This window comes from Puma concolor, chromosome B3, assembly GCF_028749965.1.
Source record: "Puma concolor isolate L17-30 chromosome B3, mPumCon1.1.hap2, whole genome shotgun sequence".
NCBI lineage: Eukaryota > Metazoa > Chordata > Mammalia > Carnivora > Felidae > Puma > Puma concolor.
The window spans coordinates 36,790,825-36,814,992 of NC_141672.1; the positions used below are offsets into that span (position 1 = coordinate 36,790,825).

A 24,168-nucleotide genomic window follows, 5' to 3' on the forward strand; every position below is an offset into this window, starting at 1 on the left:
GGACAACTTAAATTAATGAAATTTTGTTTTAAGTCACTGGGTTTTTACTTTATCTTATATTACATACATGTTTTTGTGTGTGTGTGTGTGTGTGTGTGTGTGTATGTGTGTGTGTGTGTATACACATAATTTTATGTTGTATATAAACCCAATTTTTAAAAAGAATGCAATAAGAAAACAAACTTTAATACAAAACCTCAGCTTTTAAAAAATAGGTAACAAATGTGAACAGACACCTCACAGAAGAATGGCAATTAAGCACATGAAAAAAATGTTCAACATCATTAGCCATGGTAGAAATGCAAACTGAGGGGCAGCTGGGTAGCTCAGTCCATTGAGCATCAGACTCTTGATTTTGGCTGAGGTCATGATCTCATAGGTCATAAGTTCGGCCTGCATCAGGCTTTGCACTGAGAGCACAGAGCCTGCTTGCGATTCTTCCTCTTTCCCCTTCTCTCTGCCCCTCCCCCACTAGTGCTCTGTATCTCTCTCAAAATAAATAAACATTAAAGAAAAAAAAAAAAAAGAAATGCAAGTTGAAGCTACAGTGAGATAATACTACATTTCTGTTAAAACAGCTAAAATAAAAATAACTAACAATAGCAAGTGCTAAAAGTGAGAGCAACTGGAACTCCCAAGCATTATTGGTAGGAACGCAAAACGATGCAGATAAACTGGAAAACATTTGGGCAACTTCTTAAAAAATTAAAAATGCACTCAAATGACCCAGCCACCCCACTCCTAGATATTTACCCGAGAGAAATAAAAACTTATGTTCCTGCAAAGAGCTATAGAGCAAATGTTATAACAGCTTTGTTCATAATTGTCCAAAAACAAAAACAACCCTAACATCCTTTAACTGGTCAATACATCAAAAAAAAAAAAAAAAAAAAAAAAAAAAGACAACAATACTGTGATACATCAATACTGTCGAATACTACTTAGTATTAAAAAGGAATTAAGGGGCACCCGGATGGCTCAGTCGGTTGAGCGTCTGACTTTGGCTCAGGTCATGATCTCACAACTCTGTGAGTTCGAGCCCCACACCGGGCTCTGTGCTGATGGCTCGGAGCCTGGAGGCTGCTTCAGATTCTGTGTCTCCCTCTTTCTCTGCCCCTAACCCACTCGCATTCTGTCTCTGTCTCTCTCAAAAATAAATAAACATTAGAAAAAAAAACTTTTTTTAAATAAAAAAATAAAAAGGAATTAAAATAATACTCAGGAAAAAGAAAAAAAACTACCAATACACACAATAACATTAATGAATTCCAAGTACATTATACTAAATGAAAAAAAAAAAAGATACAGGGGCGCCTGGGTGGCTCAGTCGGTTAAGCATCCGACTTCGGCTCTGGTCATGATCTCACAGTCCGTGAGTTCGAGCCCCGCGTCGGGCTCTATGCTGACAGCTCGGAGCCTGGAGGCTGCTTCAGATTCTGTGTCTCCCTCTCTCTCTGACCCTCCCCTGTTCATGCTCTGTGTCTCTCTGTCTCAAAAATAAATAAACATTTTTTAAAATTTTTTAAAAAAAAGATACAAAAGGAGACAAACCACATTATTCTACTTAGGAACAGAATAAAATGCAGGAGAAAATAGATCAGTGGGTATTAGGGACAGAAGGTAAGGCTAGAATTTGACCACAAATGGGCACAACAGAATTCTGGTGGGAGGTAGAATTCTTCTATAATTTAATTGTGGTGGTAGTTACACGACTGTAAGTATTTGCCATAACTCATACACCTATGTGCTAAAAAAAAAAAAAAAAAAAAAGAATTTTAATGTATAAAAATTATTCATCAATAAGTCAGAATTAGACACACACACACACACACACACCCCAACCTCCCAAACTTTGTGCATAAACATTTGTACCCCTCAGAATAATGATTTTTAAATTATTTTCCTAAATATGTAGTACAATCAACAAAATTATCAAATTCTAGCTGAAGAACTGGTTAGATGGTTTTAAAACTAGTGTCCTAAATCTTAAAAATTGTAATTTCAAGCTTCTGAGTTGCTTTCCAAACCCAATCCATATGCCTCATTTGAAAGAAATGACCTAGTTTTACAGACATATGAATTACTCCTTTTTGGTCTAGCTTATGAACACATTTTTTTTTTTTTTAATAAGAAAAGACATAGCAAATTGGGTACAAAATGTTACAATGAGAGAGGGAAAAAACACCAACACCAGTAGCACATCTACTGTTCTTCCTTTTATGCCAGGGTTTCTAAAATGGAATCCCTCTGGCTAAAACACAAATGTCCCCTTGATGGAAAGACCTGAGGAGGTTTTTGTTCCTAATGAGGGAAAATAATTACTTATTTATTTTCCTAAAATTACAGCTCTCTCTATAAAAACTAACTCAAACCGTGTTTTCAGATTATATTTACAATATTAAAGCATGACGTACTGTCTCAGCTCTTAGTTGTCTCTACATTTGAACACAGTAGTTGAGAATTTAATTTCAACACAAATGAATATAAATAAAGTGGCTTACAAAACCCAAAGATCACTCCAAAGAAGAAACAACTATTATTAGAGGCAAGCTTTCTTTCATGCAATACAAACAAAATACTTGGCAGTCAGAAATAAACCAGCTGAAGTATCAGTATTGAAGTTGGAATGAGGAGAAAAATAATCAATTATTTATGAGCCTAAATTGTTAAGAAGCAAAATCTTTTCCAAGGAGCAATGATTCCCAGGATGTAGAATAAGATTTTACTACAATCAAAGCATATCCCAAAATCAATTAGCCCAGCATCTACTCTTGGCGATCTCCTACATGAGATTTTAGTTGAGATTTCTGAATCAGTGACTTCTCTCTGGTTTCTAGTCACAGAGGCAACACATTTCATCAGAGTCCAGGCTTCCAGGTCATACTGCTAGGAAGCAAAGTAAGCTCCACCACTTGTGGAAAGTACAACTTTGGGAAAAATTAAATTACTTAATATCCCTTTCATACCTCATTGTAAAATGGTTATAAAAATAGTACCGGCATCTCATAAAGAAATTTATGAAATTTAATGAGATAATCCAAGCAAAGCCCTTGGCACAGTACCTGGCACATGATAAACTTGATAAATGACAGCTATTATTATTAACCTCTAAATTATCAACCTTTGATTCTCATAACAAATGACTGAGTAAGACTCTATTGAGAGATCACCTCTCCATGATACTCCCAGGCTCCCGCCCAAAAGGAAATAAAAGGATATATAAATGCAAGAAGTTCTCTGTCCACTTTCTAATCCTTAATTACTTTGTATTTTACCGCATGGTACTACTTCTACAAATGACAGGAATAATTTTTCATTCATTGTATAAAATTCTTAAAACCTAGCATTTTCTTCCATAGAACATAAAAGGACCAAAAATAATATTATGGTGAAGAAAAAAGTTGAGAGAAAGAAGTGAGTTCCAAAGAGTGCACGGGCAGTGGCAGTGGGGAGGTAAGGGAATCGGAGAACCATAGAAGTCTTCCCTCAAGCTCCAAAAGCATGTGACTCTGCCAACTACATTGTTTTTTCACAGACTGCTACTCAGCTTCCACACCCTAGCATTCTCCCTCTCTCCTTCCCCATCTGCTCTGAAGGCTCTATGCACAGTAGGATGCTTTCACCTTCTACTCCTCAATGTATCTTTCCCAAAAGGGAATGAATTCTGTCCTCTTTTTCTCTACACTACCTCTCTTAGGGTCAATTACCAACTCTAGAGTAATGACTCTTCATCTCAAATCTTCAAATTCTAGCCTGAGAGACAGCAGGCACTAAACACATAATCACCTTCATATATAAAGAAGAGAAACTAGAATTTAGGAATTATTTGTTCCCTGAAAATACAAGATTTTGTATTTCCTAACAGGTGATGCCTTCCAACATACATGGCACATTTTTTAATTGACTAGAAGCAGCAACAATAACAACTCCCTAAGTTCCAGATCCAGTTGTTTTATTTATTTTTTTTTTAATTTTTTTTCAACGTTTTTATTTATTATGGGACAGACAGAGACAGAGCATGAACGGGGGAGGGGCAGAGAGAGAGGGAGACACAGAATCGGAAACAGGCTCCAGGCTCCGAGCCATCAGCCCGGAGCCTGACGCGGGGCTCGAACTCACGGACCGTGAGATCGTGACCTGGCTGAAGTCGGACGCTTAACCGACTGCGCCACCCAGGCGCCCCAGTTGTTTTATTTAATGATGAATTTTTGTTTCTTCATTTTAGTAAGTTATATTTAGACTGACTCAGCCTCCCAATTATAAATGTCATTGTTATAGTCCATATAATAAAAATTTTAATATGTGCTAATTTAAATCATACAAAGTTTGTATTTAATGTATCAAAATTATTCAAAATGCTGAAGACAACTATAAATGAAGTATAAAAACATAAATTAAATGGCATCGTTTTTCTATATTAAAATCTATGTGCAAAATAAGTTTTGACACTATGGAGAAATTCTCTATTCATATAGAATTGGTATAAAAAGTATCTCACTAAAATATTTAAATTTTTACAAAAACAGTTTAAAAAAATCATTAAGTATTTTTTAATCGATGAATGAAGCCCTGAAACTAAAAAACAAAGTACAATACTTCATCATTCTTCCTTCATTTTCAGAACCTACCGGAGAGATTCAGCCATTCGCCTCAAATCTTCATTTTGCTGTTTTAAGCGTTCAAGCTTTGCCAGAATCTTGGACAGTTCTCGGCTAGAGTGATCAGGGTGGTCATTATCTCGTACCAAGTGACCACCTATATAAAACAGCAAGGTCCCCCAGGCAAAAAGAATGAGCATAATCCAACGCCAGGAACCAGTCCATGGCCGCATTTTCAGATCTTCAACTCACTCCCCTGGCTTCCCGGAGCTCAAAGAATTGGAAACATCTTAAGTCTGTTTGTAGCTAGTGCGTAAGCAGTAGCCTTTTGTTGTTTCAACACATCATGCTTCAGAGAATTTGTGTCTCTGGTAGTCCTGTAGCGAATCTTTCAAGGAGATCCTCCTGGTGGTATGAGTAAGAAGCTTTACTGTCTTGTGCTTCATGGACTCTACATGCTGTGGAAAGAGTAAGAAACGTATTTAAATTATTTAGGATATGGAAAATAGCATATGCTGAGATTCATGGAGTTGGAGGAAACACTCTGGTGTTGACTGGCAGATAACCTAACTGCCTAATAATAAGTAAAAGGCAAAAGCTTTCATATCTGCCTATTAAATCAACTATGTATATATACTAGGGCTCTACCAGATTAATTAATTAGCTCTAAGCTTGAAAGTCCTCTAAGTGCCATCATCACTTTTCCTTCATACACCATTGTCAATAGATCATATATGGAGATCAAAAAACTGTATCTTTGAATAAGCAATCAAAACCAAACAAAATGTATTCAACTACATATTTTGGTCTAATGTTTCCATTAACTCAAACAGAAACATGTTCTGTGTATGAGTGAATTCATTCCTGTAAGATCTTGACTCCATCCCCCTCCATCTCACTACTCAACTGCCTTTATACTACTTAACCCTGCAGGTGACAGGCAGAGTGTCACTGATAAATTCTAAAAGTGATGTGTATGTTAGCTAATAAGCAAAGGTTATCACAGCCATTAAGCAGCAGGTAACCACTCCATATATCACAAGCAAAGGCTCATAAAGATTAGGCTAGATTATCCGTTCCTCAATTTATTAAAAAATACCAATAACTGCAACATAAGCCTATACCAATTATATCTTAGTCACTGTTACATCTTAATTATAAGTGCACATACTTTCTCAGGCGTGGCTGTGGGTTTCATTTGTCACTTTATCATCTGGCTTAGAATCTCCTTTAGAAACAAAACAGTTTTTTCCCCAAGAAAAAAATTATAGGCAGATCAAAGATCAGTCATATGATGCCTACTTTTCATGCTATATAGAAAAATACAGGTATTCAGAGTTTCCTAGTTAAAAAGCAAATTAAAAAATGAATCCACTGATGGTTTAAGGTATGGATTTAATTCAGTAAGTCAACAAAAGAAGCTATTAAATCTGAGTTAATAATATTGTGGGTGACAATATATGCAACATTGTAAATTGTTGTTATACCATATGCTGAATCCATAATATAGTCTAGTTAATTCCAAACTATACCAATAAGATATTAATTTTTTTAATCTTTCCCTTCATAGCAAAAGTTAACTTAGAAACATAACTGTGATAAACAAAAGATAGCTTTCTAAAGACATCATTTAAATAACAATAAAAAGATGTGCTGTAACATTTTATTAAAATTACAATTAAAAATTATAATTTTTCAAAGCCAGCAAAACTATAATAACTCAAATAGAAACAGAAGTCTACAGAAACATAAATCTTGTTACATAAAATACCTTAAATTCTTATAAACCATCATCAAAAATAACCAAAATATTAAGTTACCACATTTCACAACGTAGTAATATTGACATCACAGAAGTTGTAAAAACTCATTAAAAATTGTTTTAGGAGATGGGGCACCTGGGTGGCTCAGTTGGTTAAGCATCCGACTTCAGATCAGGTCATGATCTCACAGTTCGTGGGTTCGAGCCCCATGTTAGGCTCCATGCTGACATCTCAGAGCCTGGAGCCTTCTTCAGATTCTGTGTGTCTCTCTCTCTGCCCCTCCCCTACTCATGCTCTGTCTCTCTCTCTCAAAAATAAATAAACGCATTTTTAAAAAAATTGTTGTAGGAGCAAAACATGGTCATTTTCTTAATAGCATCATTTGCACTTTTTTTTTAAGTTTATTTATTTATTTTGAGAGAGCGCACGAGCATGTAAGCGTGAGTGGGGGAGAGGCAGAGAGAGAGGGAGAGAGAATCCCAAGCAGGCTCCATTATGTCAACCCAGAGCCTGATACAGGGCTCAATCTCAGGAACCATAAGATCATGATCTGAGCCAAAATCAAAAGCTGGATGCTTAACTGACACAGCCATCCAGGCACCCCTGCATTCTGTTTTTGGAAGAGAATGCTTCCCAATTTTATTGTTCTTGGCTAGTATTTAAACATGAAATCAGAAAAAACAAGCCAAGCTGAACATCAAGTAGTTTTCTATGTAATTTTCCTTAGCATGGTTTAAAAGTTGGTATAGAATTTTTTACCCTATCCATAATGAATGCCTGCTTCCTTACTGTGTTTACTGCCTATTGTTTAAACTATGAACTATGTCTGTTAAAATGTAAACTCCATGATATTTCTCCATTTTGTTCACTGATGTATCCTAAGTACTTAGAGCAGTATTTGACCCTTAGTAAGTACTAATAAAATTTTTGAGTAAATAAGTGAATGAGTGAAGGATATCATACATGACATATGGTAGTATGATATATTACACAATTCATGCACATTAGCCTCAAGTGTCATTTTATACTCCACTTAAGAAAGCGAATCTGAATGTAGAAAGTAAGACAGTGCTATTATGAGGAAAACAGTTCAAAAATAAAAGACATCCATAAGCTTTAGGATTTATTATTATCAACACATGTCTCACAAGACACCCTCAAATATTTAAAATATATTGGTCTACGGGGCACCTGGGTGGCTCAGTCAAGCGTCCAACTTCGGCTCAGGTCATGATCTTGCGGTCTGTGAGCTCGAGCCCTGCGTTGGGCTCTGTGCTGACAGCTCAGAGCCTGGAGCCTGCGTTGGATTCTGTGTCTCCCTCTCTCTCTGCCCCTCCCCTGCTTACACGTGTATCTGTCTCTCTTTCTCTCAAAAGTAAATAAATATTTAAAAAATTATAATATATTGGTCTAAAAGGCCATAACATCAACTTATGGTTACCTTTCAAACATGAGAAAATGATTTTCTCAAAATTAGTGAAAATATTTCAAATTTATTAGTAAGAAAGATTTCAACATTAACTACATGAGCTAATTTCTGACTAAAATTTGTATAGTAGTGTTTGTTGAGATTTCTTCTAGGAGTGGGTTAAGTATTTATTAATTCATTCTTATTTGAGATTCACATACCACCTTTCATCTGCAGAATATATATATATATATTTTTTTTTTTTTTTCAGGATATTAAGTGGATTGAAATGTGTCAGGCTTCCTTACACAAATTTATTTAATTAGTGAATACCACTTTTTTTTTTAAGGTAATGCGTATTTAAATGATTTTTTTTTTTTGTATTTACAGAGATTCTTTGGGTTACATTTGCTTAATGTCTCTGAAACAAAAAAATATATATGTAATTTTTCAAAGTAATTTCTTGAATCTGAAAGCTAAAGTATATAATCAGTAAAACTGAGAGCTTTAATAAAGTTGCTCTGAGGCTTAGATGGCGTTAATATATAATGCACTTACTATAATGCTGGGCCCATAAGAGGTGCACAATAAAAGGTAATACTATTTTAATGCTGATACGATATGGAGATTAAAAATATGGGTACTAGAATAGGCAAAGCCTAGACTAAAGTGTTGTTCTGCTATATCACAGCTAGGTAACCTTACTGACGTTCAATTTCTTTTTCTGTAAAATGGATATAATACATACTACCTCTCCCACAGAATACTAAAAGAGGCGTAAACAAAATAATCTTGGGAAGCAGTTAGCATATCACTAGTGAATTTTTCTTATGCTACATATGTTAATGCTGTTACATTATTTTAGACTCATTTATAATATTTTGTATAATTTATATACCATATATTATCATAGGCAGTTTGTAAAATAGCTGCCAATGATCCCGGTGTCCTGTACTCATGCCCTGTGTAATCTCCACCTCCTGAATGTGGGCTGGACCTAGTGACTTGCTTCTTAGAATACAGCAAAGTGATATGATTTCACTTCTGAGATAAGTTTACAAAACACTGATATTTCTTTCTTGCTCACATTCTCTCTTCTTGTTTACTTTGATGCTGCCATTTGAAAAGGCCCATGTGGAATGGAACTGAATCTGCCAACAACCACATGAGTAAGCCTGGAAATGGATCCTGCACCTGTCAAACTTTGATGTGACTACAGCTTGGTTCACATTTTGATTTCAGGCTTTTGAAAGACCATAAGCCAGATGATCTAGCTAAGCCATGCCCAGATTCTTGGTCAGCAGATAATAACTGTTTTAAACCACTCAGTCTTAGGGCAATTTGTTATGTAACAATAGATAATTAATATACTGGGGCTGAATGCCTGGTCTTCAGTTCATGTGTTATTCTTTCTGTTCACAGCAAGTTGTACAAAGTCTAAGGCACGGAGTAGGCATTCCAGATACCAGACACAATTGAATCTTAATCACATCTTCTTATATATCCTGCTAACACATCTTACAAATACCATAAAAGTTAAACTCAATTTACAGCTTAGTTTTATACCATACTAAAAGTGTAAAGGCCATTTTTCTTAATGTTTGCTAAACAGAGTTCCACTGCCAACCATGTCAGAATAACTAGTACTAGATTGCCCTCACACGTAAACAACTAGAAAACCTAAATATTCAGAAAAACTGTTTTCAGAGATTGGGCAATGGTCAGGCAAGACTGTGATGCCTGAGATGAGATTAACAATCAAAGGTAAGCCCTATAATTACTCCAGCTTTTGCCTAAAATTTACTGAACACCCCACAAAAGGGGAGAACCCAGGCAAAGCACAGCTATCTTCCTGAGGTGATAAGATAGAGACTACAGTTTAAAAGTTTAAGGGGAGAGGGTCTACAAGTCAGTATATCAAAGAGGAGGGAGTTGCCCAGAGAAAAGGATCCAAAAATCGGCATAAGTGATCCTTTAGTCTTTGGCTAGATACTAGGCTCTACATGCAGAAGTCTCACAAGGCTGGCAAGAACAATTATCAAGGAAAGAAAAATTAAATACTAGGTAAATGAAAAATGAACATCTCTCAGAGATCGTATAAAGGGGAAAACCTAGGAGTCCCACCCATATAAAATGAAAATGCCACATAGAAAATCTAGGGCATTCAGCAGAAAGCCAAGAAATAAAACATCTTAGAAGTTAAAGTTAAGTAAGCCGTAGAGTAGGGATCAGAAAATTGTCTCTAAAGAACAAGATAATAAATATCACAAGCTATGTGAAACACATACAGTCTCTACCATATATTTTTGTTTTTATTTTTTATTTCTTTATAGCCCTTTAAGAATGTAAAATCCAATTTTAGCTCAAAAGCTATACAAAAACACTCTGTCGACCAGCTTTAGCTCATGAGTCAAAAGTTTAATGACTACAGCCATAGAATAAAGATTAGGCTGACAAAAGCTATAACAAAACTTAAAAACAAGCTACAGAAGGACCAAGGTGATCCAAAAGTAAATTAAATGTCTATCAAATTCTTTCAAGAAAGACAACAAAATACAGTCAACAATATAAAGTTCACACTCTCCAACAACTAATCAAAAATTACAAAGAACACTGAGAGAGATCATCTTGTGATGCAGGCATCCAATGACATGCTAAAGGCTAAGGATGTACTAGAATATTGAGCAAACAATCTTGGCACTCCAAGGCCCCACACTAAGAATGAGGTAGCAGCATTCAACTACTGCAAGAGTTTTAAGTCTCTGATTCAGTGAAGGGAACAACTGCAAAAACAACAATTCAATCACTGACTGGAATGATCCCATCCCCATCCATACATAAACAAACAGCCTCAAAGAAGAAACGTGCCCATTTCTGGGCATAACCATTCACCTCAGTCTTTACTGCTCTGTCCTTAAAATGTCTGGCATGCAACATAAATCATGAGACATTAAAAAAAAAAAAAAAAGCAAGATGTAACAAACCATTTTCAAGAGATAAAGCAAACACCAGAACCAGAATCATAAATGAACTAGAAACAGATTCTAACAGAATCTGTTAGAACTACCAGACAGAAAATATAGAATAATTATAACTAAACATTAAAAAATCTGTGATACATGTGGACAACATACATGAACTAATGGATTCAGCAGTTGAAATACCAAATAAACAAAAATAAAATATCAGAGGACCTTAAACAGGCCTATAAGAAAACTGGACAGAAGTGAAAACGAATCAGTGAACATGACAAGAGGTCACAGATATTATACAAAATAAAACCCGAAGAGGAAAAAAAGACTGGGAAAAAAAAGGAACTCAAAAGCTGTGGGAGGATGATCTGAAACATACGTAACTAGAGCTGCAGAGAGGATAAAAAATGAGGCAAAAAATACATTTTAAAAGATGTTAGCTGAGAATTTTCTAAAATGAATGAATGATAAACCACAAATCTAAGAAATGAAGAAAACTGCTGGAAGGATAAATTTAAAAGGTAGGCAAAGCTGCTGAAAAACAAAGATAGAAAATCTTGCAGGTAGCTAGGGAAAAAACTTAACATACAGATAAACAAAGAATAAGAACATACTTCTTATGAAAAACAATGTCAACCAGAAGACAATGGAGCAACTTCTTTAAAATACTGGGTAGGGAGGGGCGCCTGGGTGGCTCAGTTGGTTAAGAGTCTGACTTCAGGTCAGGTCATGATCTCACAGCTAATTAGTTCGAGTCCCGCATCGGGCTCTGTGCTGACAGCTCAGAGCCTAGAGCCTGCTTCAGATTCTGTCTCTCCCTCTCTCTGCCCCTCCCCAGCTCACACTCTGTCTCTGTCTCTCTCTGTCTCTCTCTGTCTCTCTCTGTCTGTCTCTCTCTCTCTCTCTCTCTCTCAAAAATAAATAAACGTTAAAAACATTAAAAAAAAAATAGTGGGGAGAATGGGAGTGGGGAGAAGGTCAACTTACAACCAGTGAAAATATCTCCCAAAAGTTAGTTGTTTCCAGGAGAAGAAAAGGGGGGAGAGGGTGCTGAAAAATACTCTGTGCCAGCAAAACCGCACTACATATAAAAAGTTAAATGAAGTCTTTCAAGTAGGAGGAGGAGGATACTATGTAGAAATATGGATCTACACAAAGAAAAAAATAGCACCAAAAATGGTAAAATCTAAAGAAAATAACGACATATTTTCCCTTAACTTAATAACAATAAATAGCTAATTCACAAATGGCAATAATGTATCACTAGGTTTACAAATCTGTAGAATATATGATGACAAAACACAAAAGGAGAGGAGGGAGGAAATGGGAGTGCACTGTAGTAAAGTTCTCATTATATATTAGACTGAGAACTTAAAAGTGTATATTGTAAGCCCTAGAGCTGCACTGTCTGCTTCAATTGTCACTAGCCACATGCAATTATTTAAATTAGAATGGAAAGCCTGGGTGGTTCAGTCGGTTGAGCTGCAGACTTCAGCTCAAGTCATGATCTCACAGGTTCGTGAGTTCGAGACCCACATCAGGCTCACTGCTGTCAACGCAAAGCCCACTTTAGATCTCTATCCTCCTCTCTCTCTGCCCCTCCCCTGCTCAGTGTTCTCTCTCTCAAAAATAAATAAAACATTAAAATTTTTTTTTAATTAGAATTAAAATTATAAATGTATCCTCAGTCATAATTCAATCGTTCAATAGCCACTTGTGCCTATGGCTACCACTGTGAATGGTACAGATTTGGAACACTTCCATCATCTCATTAAGTATCAGCCAGGACTCTTCCAGAGCAACAAATAATTTAGAAAATAAAAATAAGTATGAAAAATCCGATAGTGGAGACAAAATTTTTTAAAAAGTGTAATTCAAAATATGAAACAGAAAGGATGAACATAAGATATCTAATTTAGATATCTTTGGGCTTTCTGAGATAGGAGATAATTTAGTATCTTGAAAAGACAGGAAGTTTCACAGTTGCAACAGAGAAGGGAGCACATTTGAGATAAGAGAAATGGTATGAGCAAAGGTCTTTGTTCATTATGGTGACCATTTCTGAAACGAACTCTCCTGTGCCACCAGTTAGTAGTTTACCTTCTAATAAGTTACTTCACTCAGTGTAGTTATTTATATACTAAGCTCTATTTATTTTAAAATATATAGTATGGTTCTTATCATCATTTGTAATAGAGAACACGTGGAACAAATCTACCAGGTACTTTATCTGTATAAAACACCGTAATTCGATCACTCATTCACTCAAAAAATACTTAATAAGTCCCTATCATATAAAAGACACTGTCCTAGGCAGTGGATTGTAGCAGTGAGCAAGACAGACTAAAGTCTCTGCCCTCAAGAGGTAATATTCTAATGCATTCTAATTGCAAAGGAAAATAATTGAACAGAAACAACCTCATAAAAGCCTCTTCTTGCAGCAACCAACATACTGAGTGATACAGTGAGAAACTGAATATGGACTATACCACCTAATACATTTCTAAAAGAACTAGTTTAATCATTCTGTTAAAAATAACAAAAAATGCAGTACCATTCATAACAATGTCAAATGGACTATTCTTATCTCTAACAAATATGAAAATGACCAATAGCCACTTCCTTTAGCATATGACTATGTGCAGATGTTTCCAAGAATTACATTCAAGAGGCTTCACTTTATTGCTAAGGCCAAAAGATGAGCACATGAAAATATGCTACAGAACTGACTGACTAAGGGTCAGAACAAAGACTTGTTCTGCTATGAACCATGTTTGTAAGAGGGTGGTGTTCTAAACTCAAAAATCAATCGGTACTCATTTAACTAATATAAGTATGTATACACTTATACATTGTGCAAAGGGAAATATGGCATCATATATCCAGTATTTACATGAACATGCCCTTTGATGAGAAATTCCACTACAGGAATTTTAACACATGAACAAAATGCATTTACAACATTTTTCCAATATTTCCATGCTGGAAAAAAATATAACTGCCCATTAACAGAAATATGGCTTAATAAATTATGAATTACTTTTACCCCCATAAAACTGTGTTTTTAGCATGATGCCAATAAGGAGGAAAATGTGACTCCGAAGAAAGTCAGTTTAAAACAAACCCCTAAGAGCTGATGATAGCATACAAGAAAACTAAAACAATTACTAAAAATATATGCCAGGATTTAAATTTGAAAACTGGAAAAGAAATAAAAACCACAACAAAAAAATGCAACTTCTATAACTAAAGAAAAAAATCAAATGTTTAAAAATTGTCTTGGAAAAGATTAAAGAGCAGATTAGATGCTACAGAGGAGAAGTTCAGTGGATTTGAAAACAGTGTAATAAAAAATATCATCACAAGGAAAAGACAATTTAACAACTGTATGGTGACAAATGTTAACTAGACTTATTGTGGTGATCGTTTCATAATATATACAAATATCAAATCATGATATTGTACACCTGAAATTAATATAATGTTATATGTTAATTTTTAAAAATTATCCAAAGAGAAAAATATTCAGAAAAAAAATCTGAAGGAGATTTGATAAAAAAGAAAAATTTAAAGCTGCCAATTTATAGCACTAACCCTAGGTTAGATATTATGGTGCTGCACAGCTAGCACCAGAGCTGTATCATCATGAACTGAAAACTTTTGGGTATAAAACTCAAATAAAAGTCATCCATCATCACTGCAAGAAAGCAATTTACATCATTACCTTCAGGGCCAGGAATCTACCAGCATTTCCCCATTTTGGCACTCAACTTGAAAAAGGATTTCTCAGAACAAAATCTGTCATCCAACTTAAAGTAATGTACACTGAAAATAAGCTTAGTCATAAGCATATGCAGAATTTCCAATGTATTTTACAATACAAATAAAATCATAATTTAGAAGGGAAAAATAATTACAGAGAAAAATGCAAACATGGTAAAAAGAATTTCAGGGGGCTTCTTAGAAAAAAGTACAAATTAGTGGACAATCGAACATCTTTTATAAGTGCTAAAATAGGGGGGTGGGAGGGAGGGATGGGTGGGTGATGGGTATTGAGGAGGGCACCTTTTGGGATGAGCACTGGGTGTTGTATGGAAACCAATTTGACAATAAATTTCATATATTGAAAAAATAAATAAACAAATAAATAAATAAAAATGTTTATCAGACAAAAAAAAGTGCTAAAATTAAAAAAATGGCAAAACTACACTTTGTTATGTAGTGAAAATATTTTCAAAGATAAAAGCAGTTTTCTGTGAACTTAAGGTTTCACTTAACTTGGGTAAATACCCTAGAATGGGACTGTTGTGTCATAAGGAAAATGTGTGTTAGAAGGAGAAGGGGGAGGGGGAGGGGGAGGGGGAGGAGGAGGAGGAGGAGGAGGACGAGGGGGAGGGGGAGGGGGAGGAGGAGGACCACGAGGAGGAGGACGAGGGGGAGGGGGAGGGGGAGGAGGAGGACGACGACGAGGAGGACGAGGGGGAGGGGGAGGAGGAGGAGGACGAGGAGGACGAAGAGGAAGAGGAGGAGGAGGAGGAGGAGGAGCCAAACTGTACTCCAAAGTAGCTGCTCATTCTGACTTATCCCCAGCAATGAATGAGAGTTCCTGTTACTCCACAATCTTCCCAGCATTTGGGACTCTGAATTTTTTAAAGCAATTCTAATATTGTGTGGTGGTATCTTGGTATGGTTTCAATTTGCATCCAGTTTCCCTAATAACAAATGACATTAAGAAATGTGATTATGTTTTCATGTGTTTATTTGCCATCCATATATCCTCTTTGGTGAAATGTCTATTGTGATCTTTTTGCCATTTGTATATTAGACTGTTGATTGTTGAGATTTAAGAGTCATTTATATAGTCTAGATACAAATACTTTTATCAGGTATGTGACTTTTCAAGTATTTTCTCCCAGTCTGTAACTTACCTTTTCATTCTCTTAAGAATGTCTTACATACAACAAAAATTTTAAGGTTTTTGATGAAATACAATTTATTCTTTTCTAATTGTGGTTTTGATATTATATATAAAAGTTCAATCCCAAATCCAAGGTCACATATATTTTCTCCTATGTTTTCTTACAGTAGTTTTAGGATTCAAAGTTAAAACTACACTTACCCCAGATTGCCACTCCTAGATATCAACTCAAGAGGTATAAAAGCTTATGTTCTCACAAAATCTAATACTCAAATGTTTACAGTAGCTTTATATATCATAGAAAAAATCTGGAAAAAATTGAGATGGCCTTCAACAGGTGAATGAATTTAACTCTGATAAAACCAAGGAATATTACTCAGCAATAAAATGGAAGGAGATTCAAGATGCAAGGAGAGGCTGATTACAAAGGGGCCACAGGGGAAATTTTTACAGTGATGGAACAATTCTAAAGGGTACTGAAGAAGGGCACATCATCTCTGAGGTATGCATCTGCAAACCCATACCTTCATTCTAATAATGAGAAAAATGCCAGAGGATCATTCAACAAGACACCTGACCCATACATACTCTTCAAAACTATCAAGGTCATAGAAATCATGAAACAACTAAGAAACTGTCAAAAGATTTGAAAAGACCAAGGAGACATAATGAGTAAATGCAACATGGTATCCTGGATTAGATCTTAGAAGAGAAAGGGACACTGCCCCAAATATGACTTGTAGTTTAATTAATAACATTGCACCACTGTTAATTTATTAGTTTGACAATTTACCAAAGCTATGTAAGATATTAGCATTAGGGAAACATGGGCAAGAAATATATGGAAACTTCTGTACTTTCTTCACAAACTTCCTGTAATTCTAAAATTATTCCAAAATAAGTTTCTTTTTTAAAATAAAGGCAAAACAAGTACATCTTCAAAAATCAAAAGCTGAAAGAACTTGTAGGTGGCAGATATGTATTACAAGATATATGTAAAAGGATGTTTTTCAGGATGATTGTAATTGGATATGTGAACATAAACAATGGATTTAAACAGACATATTAAATGTATGGTAAGTATAATTGAAACTTCCTCATATTAACTTATTTTAAAATAAATGATTCTTTTATGACAAAGTATCATGGGACATATAACAATGTCATAAAATGTATGACAATAATAATAAAGGATGACAGGAAGAAAAAGGAAAGATACAGTATTGAAGTTCCCACATTATCCTTCAAGAAGTATTACAATATTTGAAAGTTTGGTGAAATAGGTAAAAAGGTTCAAAATGTAAACCCTACCCATGAATATAAAACAGATAAGCATTAGGAAAAAAATGGATACAAGTTCCTTGAAAAGACCTATAAAATTAACAATATATCAGCTGAACTAATCAAGGGGAGAGAGAAAAATAAGACATAAGTTGCCAATATTAGGAACGGAAGAGGGAGCATTACTACAGATGCTACAAAAAGATAAGAGAATATGGTAAGCAACTTTGTGTCAACAAATACAAAGCCAGACCTGAAACTGGCAAACTTCGTTCCTTTATTTTTATAAGCAGCCTCCACACTAGGTGTGGAGCCTAAGAAGAAAGGCATAAATTTCTTAAAAGAAACAAAAACAAAGCTCAATCAAAAATTAACATTCTGAATAGCTGTATAGCCTCATAACTATTAAAGATGTTGAACATATATTTATAAACCTTCCCAAAAAGAAGACACCAGGCCCATTTGGCTTTATTTGTGAATTCTACCAGACATATGTACAGAAGATGTAACAGGAATTTTATATAAGTTTTTCTAGAAAAGAAAAAAAATTAGCTTCATGAAAAGCTAAATATATTTTGCCATATAACTCAACAATTCCACTCTTAAAGGGAAACAAAGACCTACGCAAAGTCTTGAACAAGAATGTTCACAGCTACTTTATTATAAGAGCCAAAATTTTGAAAAAATTCAAGTATCTTACAACACATGAATGGATAAACAAATTGTGACACATTCATATAATGGAATAGTATTCAGTAAAAAGAAACAAACTACTAATATACACAACAACATGGATGAATCTCAATAACATGCCTGGCAAAAGATACCAGGGACAAAAAAAGTACACATTAATATGAAATTTTAGAACAAAGAAACTAATACATAGTGCCAAGGAGCAAGCTGTGACTGACGAAAAAGGGGAATGACAGGTACATGAAGTTATAAATTTGAGAAAAAACATCTAACTGTACACTTGATATGGGTACATTTACTTGATGCAAATTATGCTTCAATAAAGTTGAAAAACATTTTAAGAGAAAGTTTAAACAGTCTCCAATTTGTGAATGTAATTGCAAAGGTCAATAACCGAAGACTGCTAATTCACTAAATGGCTAAATTATGTGCTTGCATCTTGGATATCAATGAAATATTTTTTTTTCAGCAAAATCACTGTACATTCTTTCCTGAATAAAAAATTTCAAAGGTAATTATTCTATTGATATAATCAATTCAATCCAACTGTAACGTGAAGATTGTATTTCTCATACATTTCAAAAACTGTAAATACCGATTCAAATCACTAGTAATACAATTAACAAACCATAGAGAAATTGTGTTGAATCTTTTTAGTAGTCTAACCCTTTCTCAAAACAAAAGAAATAATCACAAATATTCAAAATAATGATTCCCTAAATTAAAATACATACTAGTTATTATTATTATAAAATATATAGTTCAGAGGGTTATCATCTTTAGAAGAATTTACTTTCTTCCTGGAAAGAGTAAAAACCAAATTATTACTACAGACTGTTTCTTGAAGTAATTCACTGTAAAAAACTGAAAACTACAACAGAAAAGTAAAATAATTTATTCAACAAATTTAAACAGATTTAATTAATGATTACCATAATGTAGCAGGGGTTAAGTATACCTATTACATTTTAAAGGCATCATGTTGATAAAGGGAAACATAAATAAAACTTTTAGAGAAAAGCTAGTTATCTATTATAAAGTACAAATATTTAAAAAGCCCCTATACACACAGAGTTCAATTCAATCCTAGTTACCAAACACGCAACGCTTTAAATGTCTTCTCATTTGATCTGTATTCATTTTCAAATTAAGTACTGTTACAGAATTTATTTAAAATATTTCTTACTGTCTAGCCTCCATATATGGAAAAAGTGCAGTTTATAAAATTATGTGTTTATTAATTTAAAAAAGTAGAAAAAAACAAGTAAAAATAGTATCATAAATTAAAATGACCTTTTAATGTTAGTTGAAATCAACTTTTATTTATGTTAAAGCACTTGGTAAAACCAAATAAACTGAAATGTAAAATAAAGGGAGGGAGGAAGAAAGTGGAAAAAGGGAGGTAAGAATGCCAGGGAGGGGAAAGCAGGGGAGGGGAAAGCAGGGAAGGGGAAGGAAGGACAGAAAAGGAAATTTTCATATAGCCCCTAAGACTATAAAATTCAATTTTAATTCATTACTTACAGAGTCATCTATCAAACTTTCACATTGCTTATCAGTAAGGTCACAGTATATGCACATATGAATTTAAAATGCTAGGCATCCTGAATACATAAGCACAAAATACTCTATTTAAATTCACTGAAACCAGCCAATATCTTAGAAATTAATCTTCCTCATTATGAAGTGCAAACAAATAATCACATTAATGAGGTCTCTATCAGGAGTATCTCACTCACCTTAACTCAAGATAACACACCAGCTTGTGTTTACTGATGCAATTAATTTGTACTATTCAAACGGGTCCAGAAATCTGGCCTTGGCATCTGTACTTTTGGCCCTGAATAAATTAAAACTGCTAAAAAGCGGTAATATAAAAAATTCAAATAGAATGTATACCCTTACCATTTTGTCTGATTAGCCAGTACTACACAATATTTATTTGATTGGTTTCTTTAATGACTAGCTATAAATATATGGGCAGTTTACCCAACTATAAAATGGTTGGTAAATATTTTCACTGTAAAGATCACATGAAATAATGTATGTACAGGAGATTTGTAAACTGCAATGCAATTTATAAGTATCAGTTACTATTATCCTTCCCATGGTCAATAGAAACTAGGTATACTACCCTTACGCCAACTTCTTATCTATCATGGGACCTTTGTTCTTGCTATTCCTTCTACCTGGACTGCAATTCCTTTGGTTCATTCTTGTAATTCAGATCTCTACTTAAATAAATGTTACCTCTTTTCAGAGACAGTTCCTGAGAACCTGTATCAATTACACCATATTACCATAAAGGAGAGAAAATCTAATTCAAAGTAGCTTTAAAGATAAGGAAATTTTAATTTCTCAGTAGATAAAAAGTTTATTTAGTCTCTCAAAAATCAATTTTTGGAGAGACTAAATAAACTAAATAAACCCCTCAGGCATGTCAGCCTCTGTCCTTAGGCTAGCACTCTTCATGAACAAGTTAGCTGCCTTAAACCCAGCTACATGTAGTTATTTATGGTACATTACCAAAGAACAACTGGTAATCTCCTTTAGTCTGCCTCATTTTAAGGAAGAGGAAACTACTGACAGAAGTCTCCCCCAGAAGATCTGCATATCTGATTATCCAAGACTGACTCACCTGTGCCTCACAAAATGAATCACTGACAAATGGAATGGGATTACCATTACGGCTTAAGACTAATCAGGATTTATCCATAAGGATAGGCTTCAAAACAAAACTGGGGCCCTGAAAGCAAGAAAGGAGAATGGCTGCAACACCCTATAAGAATACAACACCTTATCTTTTTAAAAAACCACTCACCATCCTCCATTATTCTCTATCACAACACTTACTGGCTTATTTACTTCCAATATTAAAAGGTATGCACTAGTAGAACAGGGACTTAGAGCACCATGCCTAATCAGAGCCAAGACCTTTATTAATATGTGTTGAATGAAAACCTAAATGCAAGAATATTACCCAAGTGTGCATATATTTATTTAATACCTATAGTTAAAATCCTAGGCAAAACAAAATTAAAATCAAGTTTTAAAATCAAGATTTTGATAAAGAATTACATAAAGAATTAGAACTAAGTTTCAAAGGCATTTTCATATGCATATTCATTCATTCATTTTTATATGCAGAAAATGTCAAAGCTAGATGCTCAGAAGGAAATATATCCAAAATAATTTCAAACCAAAGACTTGCATTCAAGCCAATTCATGATAAACTGCAGAGTCCAAAAACAAAATACTGGAAAATAATGAAGCTGAACAAAAGAGAGAAAGAAGAATCATGCAACACAAAGACTTAGGAACTCAGTGACTAAATGAAACACAATAACATTTGTATTATAGGAGCCCCAGAAGAAGAAGAGAGAGAAATTTTATTTCAAGAAATAATAGCAGGAAAAAAATTCCCTAATCTGGGGAAGGAAAACAGACACCTAAGTCCAGGATGCACAGAGAATGCCCATTAAAATCAACAAAAGCAGGGGCACCTGGGTGGCTCAGTGGGTTAAGCATCCAACTTCAGCTCAGGTCATGATCTCATTGCTCATGGGTTCAAGCCCTACATTGGGCTCTGTGCTGACAGCTCAGAGCCTGGACCCTGCTTCAGATTCTGTGTCTCCCTCTATCTCTCTGCCCCTCCTCCACTCATGCTCTGTCTCTCTGTTTCTGTCTCTATCTCTCAAATATTTTAAAAAATTAACAAAAGCAGGCTTAGACCAAAGACATATTGTTAATTAAATTTGCAAAATACAGTGATAATGAAAAAATCTTGAAAGCAGCAAAACCAAAGAAATCCATAACTTACAAGGAAAAACCCACTAGGCTAGCTGGAGATTTCTCAACAGAAACCTAGCCAGAAGGATGCATGATATACTCAAAGTGCTGAATGGAAAAAATCTGCAGCCAACAATACTCTTTCCAGCAAGTCTATCATTCAGAAAAAGAGAGATAAAGAATTTCCCAGACAAATAAAAACTAAAGGAGTTCATGACAACTAAACCAGCTTTGCAAGAAATATTAAAGGGGACTCTCTGAGTGGGAAAAAGTGACCAAAAGTGTCAAAGAAAAGAAAGGATTGGAGAAAAGCTCCAGCAACAATGACAAAACAAGTAACAAAATGACAATAAATACATATTTACCAATAATTACTTTGAATGTCAATGGACTAATCATTCGAATCAAAAGACACAAGGTGGCATAATGGACAAAAATATAAGACCCATCTATATGCTGCCTACAAGAGACTCATTTTAGACCTAAAGACACCTGCAGATTGAAAGTGAGAGGGTGGAGAATCATGTATCACACAAAGGGATGTCAAAAGAGTAGCAATACTTAGATCATACAAACTAAATTTTTTGGTTCTTGTACTATTTTTATCCTGCTTTGTTATCAGGGTAATCCCGGTCTCAAAGAATGATACTGAATGTATTCCCTCCATTCCATTATTTGTAAGATTTTGAGAAAGATGGCCATTAATTGTTTTTTTTAATGTTTGGTAGAATTCACCAATGAAACCATGTGGTCTTGGGCTTTTAGGTGCTGGGAGACTTTTGATTCCTAATTCAACTTTCATTCTTATTATTGGCCTAAGAAGATTTTCTATTTCTTGGATTCAAGATTCAGGATTCAATTGTGGTAACTTGCGCATTTTTAGGAAATATGTGGGGTTTATTTGTAAGTTGTCTGATTTGTTAGTATATCATTATTTATAGTAACCTATTATCACAATACGTATTTCTGTGGTTATCTGTTTTTATTTTTTTTTAATGTTTACTTATTTTTGAGACAGAGAGAGACAGAACATGAATATCTGTTTTATTTTTTAATCTTCCATTTCTCATTTTGGCTTTTTAGTCTCCTTTATATTCTTAGTTAATATAGTTAAAGCATTGCCAATTTTATTTTTGCAATAAATGGTCATTACTTTCAATGCTATGTTATTTTTTATTTTGGTCTATATTTTATTTATTTCTGATTTTTCTTTGTTACTTCCTTCCCCTACCAAATTTTAGCTAAGTTTCTTATTTTTCTTAGTTCCTTGTGATATAATGTTGTTTATTTGAACTTTTTTCTTTTTTTTATTTTTTAAAAATGTTTATTTATTTTGAGAGAGAGAGAGAGAGAAAGAAAGTACACGCACGCAGGAGAGGGGGAGAGATAGAGGAAAAGAGGGAGACAGCGAGAATCTCAAGGTAGGCCCCATGCTGTCAGTACAGAGTTCAATGAGGGGCTTGAACTCATGAACTGCGTGAGATCATGACCTGAGCTGAAATCAAGAGTCAGTTGTTCAACCGACTGAGGCAACCCAGGTGCCCCTGAATTTTTTCCTTAATACAAGTATTTACAGCATAAATTTCACTCTAACATCTGCTTTTGCTGCATCCCATTGGTTTTGGAATATTGTGTTTACTTTTTCTTTTGTTTCAAGACATATTTTGATTTGTTGTTTGATTTCTTACTTGGCCCATGGTTTGTGCAGTAATATATTGGTTAATAGTTACAAATTAAATATTTAATATTTACACATTGTAGATTTTTCAGTTTTCTTTTACTGTTGATCTTGTTGGAAAATATACTTGGTATGGTTTAAGTCTTCTTAAATTTGTATTTCTTATGTCTCTTTTTATGTGATTTAACCAGGGGATATCTTCAGTATGTACTTGAAGAAAATATGTATTCCACTTTTCTTGGATGGAATGTTTTATATATATCTTTTAGAACCATGTACTCTGAAATACGCTTCAAGTACAAAAATTTCTTTTTGAAAAAAAAAGTAATAACTTTAACTGAGGGTACTCATTCAAAATAACATATCAAAGGGGAGGTGAGTAGGAGGATGGGTAAAATAGGTGAAGGGGATTAAGAGTACACTTATCATGATGAGCACTGAGTAATGATGTGCAGAATCATTGAATCGCTATATTGTACACCTGAAACTAATATAACATTGTGTTTTAACCATACTGGAATTAAAATTGAAAACGTAATTTAAAAAAGCCATTGCACTTAATAGCTAATAAGGGAACACAGATGTATTGAAAAATTCCAAGTCATATCATATACAAATAATGAATAAAGATTCACAATCTTTCTAGACAATTCTTTCTAAAGAACAGAGATTAAAAAATTCAGATTCAAACAGATTCAAAACTATTTCTAAAGAATAGGGTAGATTCAAAAGGGTAATAAACATTTTATGCTACAGAAAATTTTAGTGGGATATATTTCTTTAAAAAAAAAAGCACAATTTAATCTTCATGTAAGAGGCATGAAAGCCCTTCAAGGGCTAATCTTTACTACTGTATGTCTGATGAATATTATAACAATATTATTGGCTAATCATTCACTAATATGTGAGCCAGATGGGCGACAGAGAGACAATCTATATATTCTAAGAAGGAGAAAGAGAGGTTTAAATAAATTATGAGACAACCATTGGTGAGATATTATGGCTCAGTTTAAAATGTTAAATATGAAGACAAATACAAACAATACAATATTAGGTGTAACTGCAGGA

General features: G+C 34.3%; 1 protein-coding gene across 19 annotated transcripts in view; it reads right to left on the reverse strand.

Annotated features, from left to right (window-relative positions):
• The window catches only part of FUT8 (fucosyltransferase 8), a 313,352-nt gene that overhangs the window by 155,884 nt on the left and 133,300 nt on the right, over nt 1-24,168 (reverse strand). For all 19 annotated transcript variants that reach the window (XM_086709517.1, XM_086709522.1, XM_086709521.1 and 16 more), the window contains one exon: nt 4,629-5,056. In XM_086709517.1, the coding sequence (XP_086565643.1) occupies nt 4,629-4,831 (203 nt within the window). In that variant the 5' untranslated portion in view covers nt 4,832-5,056. The remainder of the gene's footprint in view (nt 1-4,628; nt 5,057-24,168) is intronic.